This window comes from Phalacrocorax aristotelis, chromosome 28, assembly GCF_949628215.1.
Source record: "Phalacrocorax aristotelis chromosome 28, bGulAri2.1, whole genome shotgun sequence".
Taxonomy (NCBI): domain Eukaryota; kingdom Metazoa; phylum Chordata; class Aves; order Suliformes; family Phalacrocoracidae; genus Phalacrocorax; species Phalacrocorax aristotelis.
This window is the reverse complement of record NC_134303.1, coordinates 1,417,261-1,435,709: the sequence shown is the minus strand read 5'-3', so window position 1 is coordinate 1,435,709 and position 18,449 is coordinate 1,417,261. Positions and strand designations below refer to the sequence as shown.

Sequence of the window (18,449 nt, the reverse complement as noted above, 5' to 3'; positions counted from 1 at the left end):
CACTCAATCCGACCCTTGTGCTGTCATCAAATCCTTATTTTGGCGCTTACCCATGGCACGGGTGGATAGCTACTAACCCCAAAAGTCTTTGGGAAGAGATTCATAGGCGAGAGCTTTGTTACCCCTGCGTTACAGGAGACATAGCGTGGGTTTTTTTCCATGCAACTTCTGGGTTTCCAACTGTATTCCACGTCCCAGCTCCCGCTAAGCCCTGCCTGTTGTCTTGGACTCAAGTATTCAATTATTTATTTGCTAGGCAACAACATGACATCTTTCCTGGCACCGTTCGCAGGCTAAGAGGCTGACGAAGCGGTAACTAGTGAGGAAGGTTACTGGGGCTGTGAGCTCAACCTCCCAGTTAAGAGAGGTTGAAAGCCAACAGCTTAAACTCAGCCCAATGCCAGCGAGGAAGGAGACAATGTTGGAAAACAGCTACAATTTTGGGGGCAGCCCCTTGCCCATGCAAGAAACCTCAGAAAAGGCTACTGGATGTAGGCACCAGGGCCAGTCCTGAAGAGTTACGGCAAGATTATTAAGAGCTGCAACTCCGTTGGGTGACTGGTCTTATGACTTGCATATCTTTTCTGGATGGAATTCAAAGGCGGGCCATAAAAAAAAAAAAAAAAATCGGCCCAACGGTTGGCAAACACACCTTGGGACAGGCAACGTGAGCTGCTCCACTCCAGAAAAAGGTTTAGAGGCACCTGGAGCTCTCTGCTCAACCCAAGTTCGAATCAAAGCATGATTTCCTATACTGGAGCAATTCATGTGGGACCCACGTTGCAAGAACAACATATGTTTTCCCCAAAAACACCCCTAAAACTCACTCCGATGCTTCACAATTAAAACTAGGAGGTCTCATCACCCTACCAAAGCCCAGATGTAGGACAAACCCCAGCACTGCAAGGGCTGAGTACCCTTTGACCTCCTCATCCTGTTAATTTTATTTCCCAGCAGTAACCCAACTACTCCAGCTCTTTGCTCCTGCCTCTCGTCTGCAAATCCCGACCCCCAAGAAGGGTCATCCAGGTGCTTTTTGGAACATCTCAAGGCCCTCACACACGCTCCATGACAAAGAATTTAAGACTTGGTTACGGGAAAGGTTAGGGGCTGGGCTTGTAAACCACATGAACATCTACCAGAAGACTGTAAGGACCAATTTCTTGGTGTTTTTTTTGGCATCTCCCTGGGCACGGGGCTGTAAAACCACCAGCTGGGGCAGCTCAGACCAAGATGGACACACGGACTCAACCAACAGTTGAGCAACAGCAGAAATCACTCTGCAGAAACCTCTGTTTAAGTACCAACACTCCCTTCGTGAAAGCCCCAAACACCTCTTCCCTTCTCTGTCCCTTTGCTTGTAGCTGTTGGAAGCCAATGCGAAACGAGCCCAACACCGGTGACCTGCCTGGGTACAGGAGGACACCACCAAGAGCAAAGCAAGAGATGTTCCTTCAGCTGCGGTGAAATGATGTTAAACCGTTATTTTGCGCAATTTCCGGCCATAAGTTCTCCATCTCGGGCAGGCGCAGGATCCTTTACCTCCCGCAGAGGACAGCCATGAACGCAGCCACCAAATGCTGCCGCTTTAGTACATCTCCAGCCAACCCATATCCCCACGGGGTTGATTCGTGCTCCATCAGAGGTCCCTATCGCAGGCTCCCGGCAACCGGCATTAAAACAAAGATCATGCACCCTAAAATCATCTCCCTTTCTCCAGCTGCTCCCTGCATAGCTCTGAGCGCAGATGCTTTTCAGTATTTTAATGTGAAATTGCAACCTGACCACATGCATCCACTCAACGTCATCCAGATTAACGCAACACAAAGGCACCTAATTTACCACCAGACCGGCCGTGCTCAAAGCTACCAGCGAGCTCTCCAGAGGGCGGCTGTGCCTTAGCGATGCATGGCTCAAAAATGGCAATTATTGGGGTTGGTTTTTTTTAGCGGTAGACCTGTTTGGAATAGCTCTGCAGCACGCAAGTCCTAGAGGAGCTTTGCCAAGCCCTAATGGGCAGGTCCGTGTCGCAATGGGGAGAACAACTGTGCACCGGCTCCATTCCCAAACCCGACACCCCGATTCGGGGCCGTGCAAAGCAACTGGCAAATATTGGTTATTTGCAGCAATATTTGATGCTTGCCACTCAAATTTAGCAGCGCACACGGCCCTTTGCAACACCTTGCACCCGCAAACTACCCGGCACGTCTCCATCTCCAAATCCTTGTCGCATGAGCCAGGAAAAAACATGCCATAGAGCTTAAATCCAGGTTTTCCAGCACCCAACGTCCAAAACCCTCGATCCAGCACCAACAGGAACCTGAGCCCAGCACCCAACCACATACTGCGGATCCTGTTCAGGCATGCCTGGACCACAACATCCATCCACTGCCGGGATTGATTGATTTCTGCCGTATGGCCAAGCTGCCACCGGTGCTTTTCCAGCCACTTCCTCCTTATCTCCATCCGTTCCGCAGCGGTTTGATTATTTAAGCGCCACGCAGACTTTGCTCTTCTGAGCAAAGGAAAACCACCTTTGCCCTCTTCCCTGCTCCCTCTTCCCCGCTCCCATCCCTTCTGAAAGGACACTCGGGACTTTTGGAGGAGGGAAACAGGTTGGGAAAGACGTTCAGCCTTCATCCACCACCTCCCATGCTCCCACAGCGAGGATGAGCACGTTTTGGGGATGAAAGCCACCCCCCTGGAGAGGCTCCAGGGTGGGCAGCGAGCTGGATAATGTGGCAACATGGATCAGGAGCCGGCCTTACCCACGGCAATTCATCACCAGTGCCACCAACCCCAAAACATCCCAAATTCAGGCAGTTTCATGCCGGTGATTCCTTCGTCCCACAAGATCCCCACGGCACCTTATGCTCAGCCTGGAAAGCAGCTCCATTTCAGCAGGCCACCCCTAGAAAAGCTGCTGCGGTATCTAATGAGCTTTGCCTTAGAGATGATGAAGATGGTGACCTCTTAGAGGCCAGGACTGAGGACATCTACGAGGGCCCAGTCCGTGACCGTGCAAAAAGAGACGCCGCAGAGCTCCCACTGTCCCCAGTTCTGCTGGATTTCTCCCCAGTTTGCAGGAGAACCAAGCGTACAGCCCAGATCCCTCCCTCCGCAGCAGCAGCGGGATTGCAAGGGGAAACTGAGTCATAGATGGGGCCTTGCAGCTTGAGATTATCCCTTTTTAAGATAATTAAAGCCAGACATCACCCTCTGGGCAGCAGCGCCCCAAAACCAGACTCTTCTTGGCACCACGAAGGGGGATGTGGCTAGACAGGTGAGCATCGTTATTCCCCAGCAGCGATTAAAACCCAAATTACTGCCAACCCAAGGATGGGTTGTCCCCAAACCACTCCAGGCTGTAGACACAGATGGGAACAACTTCCCAACACATGCAGCACCGGTGACCGTAACACCCTGCGGCTTATTTCTGCCATTTAATTACTTTCTGAGTGTATTCGGAAGGAAAAAAAATACCTACAACCTACAGCCCCACGGGACCGGCGAGCGCTGAGCTGTCAGGACAAGCCAGAGCCTTCCCTCAGGGTTGTTCCCTGCACGGGCAGCAGGCGCTGAGCCCACCTCCGCCCCGGGAACGCCGTGTCCTACCCCTCCATTTCCCAACAGTATTGGGCACGGAGGCAAACACTGCTCCAAGCATCCTTCCCTGGGCTCTCATGCATGACTCCGGGCTCAAGTGGGCTCTTGAGTTTCATTCCAGCAGGGGGGGGAAAAAAAAATAAAATACATATATATAAAATAATCGGATGGTGCACGTGGATGCTGGAGAGGGGAGGGGATCTCCAAGCATCGGGATCAGCCTTTCCCGGGAGCGATCTCAACTTCAAGAGCTCCTTAACGGTGCTCGGAGGGATGAATCAAAAGAGGCTCTTGGCCCGTGACAGTGGTTGTTGCAAGTCAAGACTGGAGGGGGAAGGGGAGAAGGATGGAGAGGGGACACAGAAGAAGGGATTAAAAAGAAAGGAGAAGTGGGGAGGAGGAGGGGGGGAATAAAATAGGTGGAGAAACAAAAGGGACACGGAGGTGGGACAAAGGCTGAGCCTCAGCCCCTGCCACATGCAGTCCATCTTGGGTATTGTCCTCGCTGTCAGACCTGTATAAATTAAAACCCCGGCGCCGTGAGTGCCTCCCCTACCTCCTTTCCGCAGCATCGTCTCTTCTTGAATGGAGCAGGCAAAAAAAAAAGCCTGTACAAACTTCTCTATCTCCAGCTTCCCAAGTAACCACACTGCCCGACGCTGCAAAAGCCCAAGCATCCTTTGGGGAGCTCAGAAGGGTGATTCCCCCCGCCCAGGGTGGGAGAGTTTGGTGGGGGGTTTGCTCCTGCCAGAAACCCCCTGCCAAGAGGATGAGGCGGTGCGGGGTGCTGTACGGTGCCGAACAAGCCCATGGGCTCTGGTTCTCTGCCAGGCCTTTCATATCGCCTCCCAAAAAAAGACATGGTGGATTTATTTAGTCACCCGGATCCTAAAAAAAAAAACCCACCCTGCTTCTTTTTTCACACACCCCCCCAAGCTAGAAATGGCCCCAAACTAAAGGGAGAGCAGCTTCCCCAGGATTGCAATCAAAATAACCATGAAAAGCTCTAAATTGGGAATAAATGATGCTGCGGGTGGGGTTGCACCTTCGGCAGCAGGGGAAAGCCCCAGGCCTCATGGGCAGAGAGCAGATCGTTAAAGCAGTTTGGGATGAAAACACTCCTTTTTAGCTAAAGCACATAAACTGGGCGTTTTTCCAGTTGTCCCAGTTTGGCGCATGGTCAAACCTCATGAGTGCATCGGGTTTAGGCTTTGCAGTCCAATGTGTGATGGATAAAATCCTACCCTGCAAAGCCGGGACCAACACCGGGGACTGGCATCCTGCTGTCCCTTGCATCGGGGACCTGGGTGACACCACACCCTGCCACAGCATCCCTACAGCAGGATGCCCCTGCACTGGGGACTTTGCAGCACCGCATGCTGCTACAAGGGGGACGTTGGTGACACCCCACGCTGTCACAGCACCCCCAGAGCACGACGTCCCCGCATCAGGGGCCTTGTGACAGCCACAAGCATCCCTGGTGTAGGACGTCCCCAGGTCAGGGATATCAGGACAACACGAACTGCAGGATGTCCCTATATTAGGGGGCCATAGTGACACCCCGCATTATCATGGCATCCCCAGAGCACAACATCCCCACTTTGGGGACCATAACAACCCCAGAGCACGATGTCCCCACTTTGGGGACCATAACGACCCCCCATGCTGCCACAGCAACCCCAGAGCACGACGTCCCCACTTTGGGGACCATAACGACCCCCCATGCTGCCACAGCAACCCCAGAGCATGACGTCCCCACTTTGGGGACCATAACGACCCCCCATGCTGCCACAGCAACCCCAGAGCACGACATCCCCACTTCAGGGACCATAACGACCCCCCCACGCTGCCACAGCATCCCCAGAGCACGACATCCCCACTTTGGGGACCATAACGACCCCCACGCTGCCACAGCAACCTCAGAGCACGACATCCCCACTTTAGGGACCTCATAGCACCATCCCCAAGCACGGGGAGGAGCTGGGTGCCATCCCTCCCACACATGCAGCTGAAAGCACAACCTCAATCCACCCACCCACCAAAACCCCCTTCAGACTTCCTCCGTCCCCCCATGCCAGGAGGACCCCTCACCTCCGGTGAAACGTCCAACCTCGTGCTCCATCACCAGCAGGGACACACAGCTGGGTGACCGGGGCAGGGGGAAACCGAGGGGACCAGCCCCTCACCAACGCGATGCAAGGGAGGAAGAACCGAGCACAAAACCTTGACGTGTTGATGGGCTGCGACCAACCGCAGCTCCAACTGCCTTACCGATCCCCCTGCCAATCCAGGGCCCCCCGGCCATGGGTTGATAAGGGTGCCGGTGATTCGGGAAACGAGGAGGGAACCACAGCTTGGAGATAAAGGCTCAGCAATTTGGATCCCACGGGGAAGCAGCATTTCCCCGTTTGCCCCAAAAGTATGGGGATGAGCCCCAAAATAGGAAGGTAGCGAAGGTCGGAGCATCTCCAGCCCCATTGCTGTTCTCCGCAACAACAGGTTACCCAAACTGCTTCTAAAAGAGCCCCTGTGCTGCACAGCACCCCAAAAAAACCCCCCAGTCAGCAGCCCAAAACATCCCCCCGAAGAGCAAGGAGGGGAGATGAGGCCACCAAAAAGCCAAGCGAAAGGTCCCCGTGGGATGTGGCCCCCAGCCGCCATTGCTCACGGTGCCTCCAGCCACAAACAGGGTGATGGTTCAGGTACCACAACCGGGGATGGGAAATCCCCGGCAGCAGCTCCTTCCTCCTCACCGTCTCAAAGCTCAGTCGGGCAGAACGGAGCAGCTGCCCGAGCCACCACCGCACTCATTCCTCCGCTAAACAAGCCCACGCGGCGCAGAGCCCAGCCACCGCTCGCTTGCCACGATCGCCGGGGCGAGAGGCGACGTGGGGTGTTTTTTTTTCCCCTCCACCTCTTCTCCTGCACCGCCATCCTTCGTGGGCCGTACCCATGCTGGGTGTGCTGCCCCTCCGCCAGAGACACCGGCTCGGCGCTCTCCGGCACACACGCAGCACCCCGAAACCCACCCTCGGCAGGGGGGAACATCTCTCCCAGCGGTCGCTTGTTGATCTCCCGGCAGCAGCGTGGGCTCTGCCTGGCTCCAAGAACCTACGGGCAGCTGCCAAACCACCTCCGGCTCGTGGTTGGCAGCGCTCGCCAGATGCTGGGATAATTTTGCATGATGAGGCTGTTGAAGGCATCAGAAGAGCCCCAAAACCTTGAGGTTGGCGGCACCACAAGCATTTGCACGGGATCTTCCCGCCCCACAAGACCCTTAGACTGGTGTGCTGGTCTTAGCCTCTGTTTTGGGGCATTTTGGGCCATTTCACCTTGGTTTTTCGAGCTGGGAAGCAGTGACGGGGGTTTACATCCCTTTAAGTCTGCTCATGAGCAGGGTGCTGGGCTGGGTTCACCCGAAGCACCCCAGGATCCCAGTTGAGCCCCACCACTCATCCAGAACCAGGTTGGACACCCAGATGGGGACGTTCTCCATCTCCCAACACAGCCTTCGCTACTTTTGGGGACACCAGCTCCCTCCTTCTTTAAACACAGTCTTTAAACACCCATGTCCATCCCCTGGAGCTGATTTTCCACCCGTTGACCACAGTGAAAGAACCGAGACCTGAAGAGCTTCCCAGATGCAATACGGTCCTTCCCCACCCACCTTGTGGTGGGTAAATAACAGTGGGACTCACCAAACAAGTCGCCTGCACCAGGAGATAAGGTTTTAAGTCAACTGGTGCTTGTGGAGACGGGCAAACTCACACGGAAGTGGTGTTGAAGAATCGTAGCTGGTGACTCCACCACTGTTACTGCTACCAGCTGGGGAAAAAACCACCCACCAGCCAGAGGACAATTAACAAGGCAAACCACTGGTGGGTGGTGGGATCCATGGTCACCACCCACCTCATTTTCCAGCGAGGACACAGGGATGAGGAAGAAAAGGAGGGCTGCAAACGCAGGAAGGGGTTCAGGTAGGACTCGGGATGGTGGGGGCACCTGGCCGGTGTTTGGCATTGAAATGATGGAGAAGTTGAGGCAGGAGAGGGTTAATCCTCCAAAGCAGACATGGGGCAGACGCTGGACAACTCGGGGATCTACATAAAACTTGCAGCAGCCGCATTCAGTAGATAAGGGATTAGCCGGGCAGCTGCCTCTGAAGAGCTACAGTCAACATCTCAACATCCAAGTGGAAACCAGTGTCCCTCAAAGGTCCATACTGGGATCAATCCTATTTAATATCTCCACCACCAACATGGACACTAGGATTGAGCGCACCCTCAGCAAGTTTGTGGGTGACACCAAACTGAGTCGATACCTTGAGGGAAGGGATGCCATCCAGGACCTCGACGGGCCAACAAGACTTCTTGATGAGCCAAGAAGTGGGCCAACGTGAACCTCACGAAGTTCAGCAAGGCCGAATGCAAGGTCCTGCACCTGGGGCGGAGCAGTCCCCAGTATCAAACTGGGGGATTCAGAGCAGCCCCATGGAGAAGGGCCTGTTAGAGCAGGTCCAGAGCTGGAGCACCTCTCCTGTGAAGAGAGGCTGGTAGGGTTGGGGTTGTCCAGCCTGGAGAAGTAAAGGGTCTGGGGAGACCTTCCTGTGGTCTTCCCACATTTAAAAGGGGCTTATAAGAAAGATGGAGAAAGACCAGGTAAAAACTACTTTTTAATTAGTTTTTATATAAATTTAATAACTGTTAAAAATAACAATTGGCTCGGGACAAGGGGCAACAGTTTTAAACTGGAAAAGGGTCGATTGAGACTGGGACATAAGGAAGAAATGTTTGAGGATGAGGGTGGTGAGATACTGGACCAGGTTGCCCTGAGAAGATGTGGCTGCTCCGTCATCGGAAGTGTTCAAGGTCAGGTTGGATGGGGCTTTGAGCAACCTCATCTAGTTGAAGACAGCCCTGCCCATGGCAAGGAGGCGGACTAGATGACCTTTGACAAGGGGGCAAAGGGGTCTCCAACCCAAACTGGTCTATGACAACCTTCCTGCTCATCCAAGAGCCCTTGGAGGAGAGTTTTTCCCAGAGCTGAGTCAGGGATGGACCCAGTGGGGTCTCCCACGGGTGACAAAGATCCCCCACCCCACAGCAGGACACCCCCTGCAAGACCATCCCGCGCGCACAGGGGGTTTTCATGATGCCAGGGACATCCCAGTATAGCGGCACTGGGGACCAACTGGTCCTCGCCAGGGCTCCCTGACCCCATCACCCACGCAGCACCGGCAGCACGGCTTCCCCAGCACCGAGCGGTGAGGCAGAGGACGATGCCTTCGCCGTGCAAGCGCGCAGCCGCCCTCGGCAAAGCTGGTGGAGCGTTTCCGTTTTGAGAAGAGGGGAATTCAGCGAGGCGCAGGTGGCAGGGTTTCACTCCGTTCTGCGCGACCGCGGCTTCACCAGCAACACCAAAAACAGATCATAGGTCACTGCCACCACGGCGCAGCCCCCATCTGCTCCCTCCCGGCGCCGCACCCATCCCACACCAACACACGACAGAACACGACCACCTTGCACCGGGATGGACAAGGTGTCCCCAAATGGGGGCTTGATGTCCCAACGCCGGTGCCAGGGGGATGAGAGGTCTCCAAAAAGCCACCAGCTTAACCCACCAGTGGGTTTTTCGCCTGTCTGTGGTGCTGAAGCTGGGCAGCGGCGCAGGGATGCCGGCCTGGCACTCACACCCTCATCGCTCATTCCGTCAGATCCCCGTGTCTCTTCACCGTACCGCGGTTCCTGTTTCACCGCGAGATGCTGAGAGTTGGGGAACATCTCCAATGCCAAAAGAGCAAACGCCCACCGCCAAGGGCCCCGGCGCGATGGCGCGACCATCAGGCAAATCAACCAAATCAACCCAAGCACCACCGGGCATACACAAAGCACTAGGAGACGTCCCCGTCGCCCAAGAAGCCACCCCCAACGGTGCCAACCGGGGACTTACCAGCCTCGTCGTGCGCTTCCAAGGCAACATCAGGCTCCTGGCGGGAGAGGGACGAGAAGAAGTCGGGGTCCTCTTGCAAGGGGTGCAGCTCAGCACCAGAGGGTCCCTTCCCCTCCCTGCTCATCGTCGCCAGATCATCCGCGGCGTAGAAAGCATCTTCCTCAAGCTCTGTCTCCGTTTCCACCGACGTCCCAGATAAAACCGGGTTCTCCAGGGGCTTTTTTGCATCTTGAAGGAAAGCGGCCCTTCGTTCTTCGCCTTGGGGGCACTCAAGGGCAGGAAAAGTCTCTTTGTTTGGCTCCGGTGTCATTAACAGGGCTCTGCCTCCATCTCCTTGGCGCTCTGAGAAATTAGGGACAGTTTTCTCCATCCCTCGCCGATTGTGCTGTGTCACTCGGAAAAAAACACCGCGCCGGCACTCAGGAGGGTTGGCGACCAGGGACTGCCGGCAAAATCTACAAGAAATAAGAGATAAAAGAGGAGAAAATGAAAAAAGAGGCTGGATTTTGCTGAGGTGGAAGAAAAACGATCGCGGCTCTGCCCATGCTGGGAAACCCAACAGTTTTGGTGCCTCGTTGTGGACACCAAAGCTCTCGGTGTCCCGGAGCCAGGCAAGACTTCGGGTCCAATAGCTTTCCCCTTCCAAAAACTGGTACTGCCGGTAGCGAACATGGTGCCAGGTCCCTGCCGGAGTCGTAGGACCCCAGAAGATGCTGCTTCTCCCCGATACGAAGCTTTTATCCCCTCTGTGCCACAATTTGCCAGGAGAACAGCATCCCCTCCGTCCCCGGCCGCGCATCCTCCAAAAAAAACCCAGTTACCCTCAGATTGGTTATTTATCCCCCAAAAAATTCAATCCCACGATGCAGTGCTGGGTAAGCCACTGGTTTGCACCCCTGGGAGCTCTGCTCTGCCACCCTCTGCCCCAAAATCAGGGGGGCTGCCCCCAAAAACAGGGCACGGGGGGGGTGCGGGGTGGATTTTGGGATGCTATGCTGCATCCTTCCCCCATACGAATTCAGGCAGATGGGATAAACTGGTATCTTCACACTGGGGGATCCCTCAAAGGGCTGGGGGACCCCTCAAAGGGACACCAGGTATCGGCCACCCAAGCGTGGAACCCCCTCAGAAATAAACCATGACCCCAAAACACTTTCCACCACCCGTCGCTGCTGCAGGTTAAAGGGTGAAAACAAAATCATTGGGAGAAATAAAGGCAAGCGCTCAGGATCCTGATCTCTGCAGGGCGGAGACGCCAGGTCGAATCCTGACCCAGGCGGGTGGAGAAGGGAAAAATAGGAGGAAAGAGGCACTAAAAAGCGGGGCTTATCAGCTCCGCTGGAGGATAAAGGCACAGGAGGAGAGCGAAGGAGCTAAATTTACCCTGGCAAGGAAGGAGAAGGCAGAGAAGAGACTATAAATACCTTCAAGGTAAAGAATGCAAATGAAGAGGGAATTATTCGAGCTGGCGCAAGATGTTTCCCCGCCCCGGGGCTGAGGGAGGAGACCGATGGAGCAAACCCCAATGCCCGGCGGCCACCCTGAAATGCCACCCCAAAAATCTCTCCCGCCCCGAAGCAGCCGGTGCCCGTCGCTTCCCTGGGAACAATGCCCAGAGCCAATGTGGGTTAATTTGCCAATAAGAAGCAAAAATAGGAATTCAATTAAATAAATTAAAAAGACGTTGGCTCCACACGCCGGCCTCTTTCTTCCGTGAGGATTGGTTGCTCTGGTTGGCTTCGGTTTCTACGGATATTCCTCCGGCATCGCCTTGAAACGGCACCCGACGCCTGCACCGCGCCAGCAGGATGCTCTCGCCCCGAAGAGCGGTGCCACCATTGACACTTCCCCCAAGTCCACAGACAGGTTTTGGGGCGTAAACCCCAAATTTGTGGATGTTTAGGGCTTTGCCATGGTGTCGGCTCAGTGCTGGTGGGCTGGGATGAGGGATGCTCTGCCGGGATGAAGCCATCCCCACCGGCTTACTGAGGGAAAGCAGCGGATTGTGGCATCATCTTTAACCACCATCCAGCTTCAATCCGGTCGGACACACACGGCATTCCCTCTTCACCGTATCTCCCATCGTGCCACGGGTGCTCATCCATCGTGCCGGCAAGGAGCGTCGCAGAAGCCTCCGCATGGAGCGGTGCCGGCAGGACGGGAGCCCGGCAGGCGGCACGGTGCCGGCGTTTCTCCCAGGGTTTCCTGGCGTGCCGTCAAACGGCGAGAAGCCGCCCCAAAATGAGTTGCCCTGCTGTAAGGAAATAAAAAGGCAGGGCAAGGCGCACGGTGGCGATGTGCCAGGCAGGGGACAGGCAGGGGACAGGCAGGGGACAGGCAGGGGACAGGCAGGAGCACCTGAGATCCGGGGGGGGGGGGGGGAGGAAAAGCCATTGCAGAGTTTTGCCTTTTTAATTGCAGCCGCATCCCAGCCCAGCCGGAGACCCCGGCGCATCCCTGAGCCGGGTGGATCCATCAGGGCGAGAATGGATGAAAAAACCCACAAAATGGGGTTATTTTTAAAAGCTGTGGGGTTTTTTTGGGACATGGGTTTAATCAGAGCCAACTCTAGGACAAAATCCGGCATCCCTCAGGGACCACCGGCTCCTCTCCCCATCAATAAATCGCACCATCCCTTCGGCACCGCGCTCGCCGGCTCGGTCTAAACCTTTGGTCACCGAAACATGCCTCACCGCGGCCGTGCCGAAACCCTGCGCCGGGGATGACGCCAAATCCCCCACCCGCACCCTGGCATCGGGCTCGGCGTCACCCACCAGCACCTCAACCCCAAACCCAACCAAACACGAGCCGGTGCAGACGGGGAGGACATCGGTGCCACATCCCCCACCTTGCTCACCAAAAAAAAAACCCCCAAGATTTCTCAAAGTTCTCCCTTTTATTCTTCCCAAAACACGGATCCATCTGTCTGCCGTGCCGGCGGCGGTCCCTAAAAACCCACCGTCCTCCCCAAAAACCCGCTTGGATATTTTCAAACTCACCGGGAGGGGAGGGAAGGAGATTTTCTTCCACCCTCCCCCCCAGCTCACTCTGCACCAGCACCATCAAAAGACCCGAGCGCTCACCGTAAAGTTTAAAAAGCTTCTTCCCAAGCTCCGCTCGCTTCCCTGCTCGCTTCCCAAGCTCTGCTCGCTTCAAGGGTGGGAGCCCGACTGCGGAAACCCTTCCCCCAGCCCATCGCCCCAGAGCCATGCAAAGGCGGAGCAGAATTGGGACAATTTAAATGCTAAACCGGTTAAGTGGGGACAATCGCTGCCTTCCCTGGAAGTCAAGAGGAAGGGGCCTTTCCCCAGGCCAAACGGCTCCCGACCGAGGCTCTGCAGTGGGTTACCCTGCGCGCTTGCTGCACGCTTGAGTCGGGAAAGCTTTGGCTTCGTGTTTTGTTATTTTTCACCCCCATGGGTTTTTTTTTTTCCTTCCTGGGAGAGCAGAGCCACAACACAGTAGAAAAGAACCAGAAAAGGTGCCAGTTTTTCCCCCCCTTCATATCAGATCATGACCAAGCGCACGGCGTCCGGCACGCTAACGGCATGCTTGAGTCAGGCACGCTACAGCCGTGTGGTTTTTTTTCCCCTCGTGTCGTTATTTTTTCCCCCTTCCTCCCCAGGAAAAACGTGCGGCAGAGAGGAGTCACAGCCCAGAACGGCACTGGTTTTTTTCCCCTCTCCGTGCCGGGCCACGGCCAACCGTGCGGGATCCCGCGCGCAAACGGCGCGCTTGAGCTGGGCAAGCTACAGCCATGTGGGTTTTTCCCCACCCCCCGTGTGGGTTTTTTTTTTCCCCTTCCCTGGGAGAAAACCATAGCAGAGCGGAACCGCAGCACAAGAGGACGGCACCGGTTTTTTTTCCCTGCTCCACGGCCAAGCGCGCAGGGTCAGCACGCTTGTGGCACGCTTGAACCGAGCGGGTTATAGCCGTGTATATTTCACCTTCGTGGGTGGTTTTTTTCCCCCTTCTCACTGGCAGAGCAGAAGCCCAACACAGGAGGATGCCGCTGGTTTTTCCCCGCTCTGTTCCAAGTCGAGACCAAGCGTGCGGGATCCAGCACACTCCAGGCACGCTTGAGCCAGGCAAGCTACGGCTGCGTGGTTTTTTCCTCCCTGTGTGGGTTTTTTCCCCTCCCTGGGAGAAACGTGTGGCAGAACAGAGCGGCACAGGAGGATGGCACCGGTTTTCTAGGTGCCAGGTCACAGCCAAGCGCATGACATCCCGCACGCTCCGGCACGCTTGAGCCAGGCAGGCTCCAGCCACGTGTTTTTTTCCCCCCCCACATGTTTTCCTTTCTTTTTTTCCCCCCCTTGCCAGCAGAGCAGAGTCGCTACGTAGGAGGACAGCACTGGCCTTTCCTCCTCCACACCAGATCACGGCCAAGCTCGCAGGGTCCGGCATGCTCCCAGTGCGCTCGAACCGGGCGGACACCAGCTACGTTTCTTCCCCGCCGCGTGGTTTCTTCTTCCTCCCGTGGCAAAGCGGAGCCGTGACACAGGAGGACGCCGCCGGTTTCCCTTGCTCCATCCCAGGCCACGACCGACGCCACTTACGTTGCGAAACACATCACATACACGAAGAAAACTCAGAAGGGGAGCAAGAGCTCTGGATTTTGGTGCGGAAGGAATTCGGGGAAGATCTGGAAAACTCCCAGGACTCGAGCCGGGATTGTGGACGATTTCATTCCACAGGGAAAATTCAAAGATCGGTGTCGTTCCTCCCCGGCATTAACGAGCTCGTTTATCAGAAAAGCGGTTTTTTTTCTCCCCTATCCCGGAGCCAGAACAAGCAAAGGACACGGCCCCCAGGGAGCTCTTCTGTTTCTGCCTCAACGGTCAAGGCTACAAGCTGGCAAATCCCGTGCCGAGGGGTTTTGTTGGGATGCGGGGCTTTGCCGGCGCTGGGATCCTCAGGGAATTCAGCTGCGGGGTCGTCGGTGCTGCCAGAGGGGGATTTCACGGCGTCAAGCGGAAACAATCCATGTGCCAGCTCCTCTAAATGATGCACCAGGGAGAGAAATCCAGCATCGAGCCATGCCAGGATGAGCCAAAAGCTGCTCCAAGCCGTGCCGGGATAAGCCGAAAGCTGCTCCGAGCGACGGCGGCACCGCTCTCGCCTTCGTGCCGTATGGCAGCGGCGCCGGCTGGGCTCCGACCCGTTCCTCACCACCGAGCTGCTTGGGAAGAGGAGACATTCCCGGCACCGCGCCAAAACTTGCCACCGAACCACCGGCGCCGCCAAACCCCGGCACAGGGTGAAACACCGTGACGCCACCGCCTTCGCCGCCCCCCCACCGGGCCCGACACCGCTCCGGCTGGCGGAGGAGGGAGATGAAAAGCTCCCGACGGAGATTACGAGGCCACCCATCGCCGGATGCTCGTTTAACGAGCTAGGCAGAGGTTGACCCCCTTCCACCGGCGCTGCAACGGTGCCGGTGATCACGGCGGAGGTGAACCGGCACGGGAAGGGCCGAGAGGAAGCATTAGTGCTGGTCCAAATCTGTCCCGGCCCGGGGGTGCCGCACCCAGCACCGCCCGGTACCGGCTATCCCGGTGTTGCTGACCGGCACCTGCCTGTCCTTATTCACTGCCTGCCCTGGATGCCTGGGTCCCCTCCGCAGCACAGACCGACCCCCTCCCCAAATGCCCACCCGGACACATGGGTCCCCTCCGCAGCACAGACCGACCCCCTCCGCAAATGCCCACCCGGACACATGGGTCCCCTCCGCAGCACGGACCGACCCCCTCCCCAAATGCCCACCCGGACACACGGGTCCCCTCCGCAGCACAGACCGACCCCCTCCCCAAATGCCCACCCGGACACACGGGTCCCCTCCGCAGCACAGACCGACCCCCTCCCCAAATGCCCACCCGGACACACGGGTCCCCTCCGCAGCACAGACCGACCCCCTCCCCAAATGCCCACCCGGACACATGGGTCCCCTCCGCAGCACAGACCGACCCCGTCCCCAAATGCCCACCCGGACACCTCGGTCCCCTCCGCAGCACAGACCGACCCCCTCCCCAAATGCCCACCCGGACACATGGGTCCCCTCCGCAGCACAGACCGACCCCCTCCCCAAATGCCCACCCAGACACATGGGTCCCCTCCGCAGCACAGACCGACCCCCCTCCCCAAACGCCCACGCGGACACATGGGTCCCCTCCATAGCACAGACCGACCCCCGCCCCAAATGCCCACCCAGACACATGGGTCCCCTCCGCAGCACAGACCGACCCCCTCCCCAAATGCCCACCCGGACACATGGGTCCCCTCCGCAGCACAGACCGACCCCCCTCCCCAAACGCCCACGCGGACACATGGGTCCCCTCCATAGCACAGACCGACCCCCGCCCCAAATGCCCACCCAGACACATGGGTCCCCTCCGCAGCACGGACCGACCCCCTCCCCAAATGCCCACCCGGACACACGGGTCCCCTCCGCAGCACAGACCGACCCCCCTCCCCAAATGCCCACCCGGACACATGGGTCCCCTCTGCAGCACAGACCGACCCCCTCCCCAAATGCCCACCCAGACACATGGGTCCCCTCTGCAGCACAGACCGACCCCCCTCCCCAAATGCCCACCCAGACACATGGGTCCCCTCTGCAGCACAGACCGACCCCCTCCCCAAATGCCCACCCAGACACATGGGTCCCCTCCGCAGCACAGACCGACCCCCTCCCCAAATGCCCACCCAGACACATGGGTCCCCTCCGCAGCACAGACCGACCCCCTCCCCAAATGCCCACCCAGACACATGGGTCCCCTCCGCAGCACGGACCGACCCCCCTCCCCAAATGCCCACCCAGACACATGGGTCCCCTCTGCAGCACAGACCGACCCCCTCCCCAAATGCCCACCCAGACACATGGGTCCCCTCCGCAGCACGGACCGACCCCCCTCCCCAAATGCCCACCCGGACACCTCGGTCCCCTCCATAGCACAGACTCCCCCCTCCCCTAATAACCACCTGGATACCTGGGTCCCCTCCGCAGCACAGATCCCCTGTCCCTCCCTAAACCCACACAGACACCAGGGTCCCCTCTTTACCACAGACACCCCCTCCCCTAATACCCACCCTGACACCTGCATCCCCTCCTCAGGACAGACCCCCGCACCCCAAATGCCTAGCCAGACACCTGGGTCCTCTCCTCAGCAGAGGACCCCTCCCTCCCTAAACGCACCCGGACGCCAGGGTCCCCCCCCTCACCGGAGAACCCCCCTCCCCTAATACTGACCCAGACACCAGGGTCCCCTCTTTGCCACAGACACCCCCTCCTCAAATGCCCATCCTGACGCCTGTGTCCCCTCCTCAGCACAGACTCCCCCATCCCTCCCCAAACCCACCTGGACACCTGGGTCCCCTCCTCAGCGTAGACCCCCCCGCTCCCCAAATGCCCACCCGGACGCCTGGGTCCCCTCCTCAGGAGGAACCCCCCCTCCCCAAATGCCCACCCGGACACGCCTGGGTCCCCCCCCATCAGTACAGCCCCCCCCCCCCCCATGCCCGCCCTCCCCGGGACGCCTGGATCACTTCCCGGTTCCCTCAAGCCGTGGCCCCCCCCCGGACGCCCCGGTACCCCCACCCCACGTTTCAGCACCCCGGACGGGGCCGGTATGGGGGGCGGAGGTGAGGGGGGGTGTTAACGTCGCGTCCCCCCGACCCAGCTGCGTGTCCCCCGGTAGCGGTTCCGCTTTTGTCTCCCGCCGGGCCCGGGCCGCCCCCCCCACACCGGGCACTCACCCCGCCGGCCCCCCAGGGCCGGGCCCGCCGGGCTGCTCCTCCTCAGCAGCGTCGCTGCTGCAACCGCCGCCGCCTCCTGCCCGGCTCTGGCCTCCACAACAGCCGCTGCGCCGGGGACATGGTCCCTTTAAATCCCCCCGCGGGGGCCCGGCCGGTCCTGCCGCCGCCGCCGCCGCCGCCGCCGCCGCCGCCGCCTCCTGCGCCGCTCCGGCCGCTCCCCCGCCCCCCTCCCGGCGGCGGGGCCTGACTACGTCACGCCGAGCGCGACCAGGCCGCCGCCGACATCTTGGGGGTGGCGAACGGGACGCCAGCGCCGCCTCCGCCGCCGCTGTCTCCGCCGCCGCCATGTTGGGCCGCGCCGTCCCCGCCGCGCGCGCCCGCCCCGCCGGAGCGGCCGCCGCGCGTCGCCGCCACCGCCCTTCGCCCTCCCCGACCCGCGCGGCGCGCTGCTGATGACGTCGCCAGGTCGGCGCTGCCGCCATCTTGGGAGTGGCGGGGGAAGAGGGAAGGGGAGAGGCGGCGCGGCGACCTTCCAGGAGGGAGGGGGGGAGGGAGCGGCGCGGGGTTAGGCGTCATCGGCGAGCGACGGCGGCGCTGCGCGGCCATCTTGGGGGGGCAGAGGGGGAAGGTCTGGCTGCTTTGGTAAGGGGTGGCCCTGCTGTCCCCAAAGTGTCCCCGAGGCCCTGTCCCAAAGTGTCCCCATGGCCCTGCTGTCCCCTAAGTGTCCCCGAGGCCCTGTCCCAAAGTGTCCCCATGGCCCTGCTGTCCCCTAAGTGTCCCCATGGCCCTGTCCCAGTGTCCCAATGGCCCTGCTGTCCCCAGAGTGTTCCCGAGGCCCTGTCCCAAACGGTCCCCATGGCCCTGCTGTCCCCAAAGTGTCCCCATGGCCCTGTCCCAAACGGTCCCCATGGCCCTGCTGTCCCCAAAGTGTCCCCATGGCCCTGCTGCCCCCACAGTGTCCCCATGGCCCTGTCCCAAAGGGTCCCCATGGCTCTGTTGTCCCCTAAGGCTTCCCATGGCCCTGTCCCAAAGGGTCCCCGTGGCTCTGTCATCCCCAGCCCAAAGGTTCTCTATGGCCATGTCCCCAGGGGTCCCCATGGCCCTGCCATCTCTGTCACTGCCCCAGGCCCCCATGGCCC

The 18,449-nt window shown here is 58.7% G+C and overlaps 1 protein-coding gene across 1 annotated transcript in view; it reads right to left on the bottom strand.

The window, feature by feature from the left end:
- The window catches only part of WIZ (WIZ zinc finger), a 59,525-nt gene extending 41,718 nt beyond the window's left edge, over positions 1 to 17,807 (bottom strand). Inside the window, 2 exon segments of the mRNA XM_075076022.1 lie at positions 9,556 to 10,010; positions 17,311 to 17,807. Coding sequence (XP_074932123.1) covers positions 9,556 to 10,010; positions 17,311 to 17,792 — 937 coding nt within the window. The 5' untranslated portion in view covers positions 17,793 to 17,807.
- Between the last annotated feature and the right edge of the window lie 642 nt (positions 17,808 to 18,449).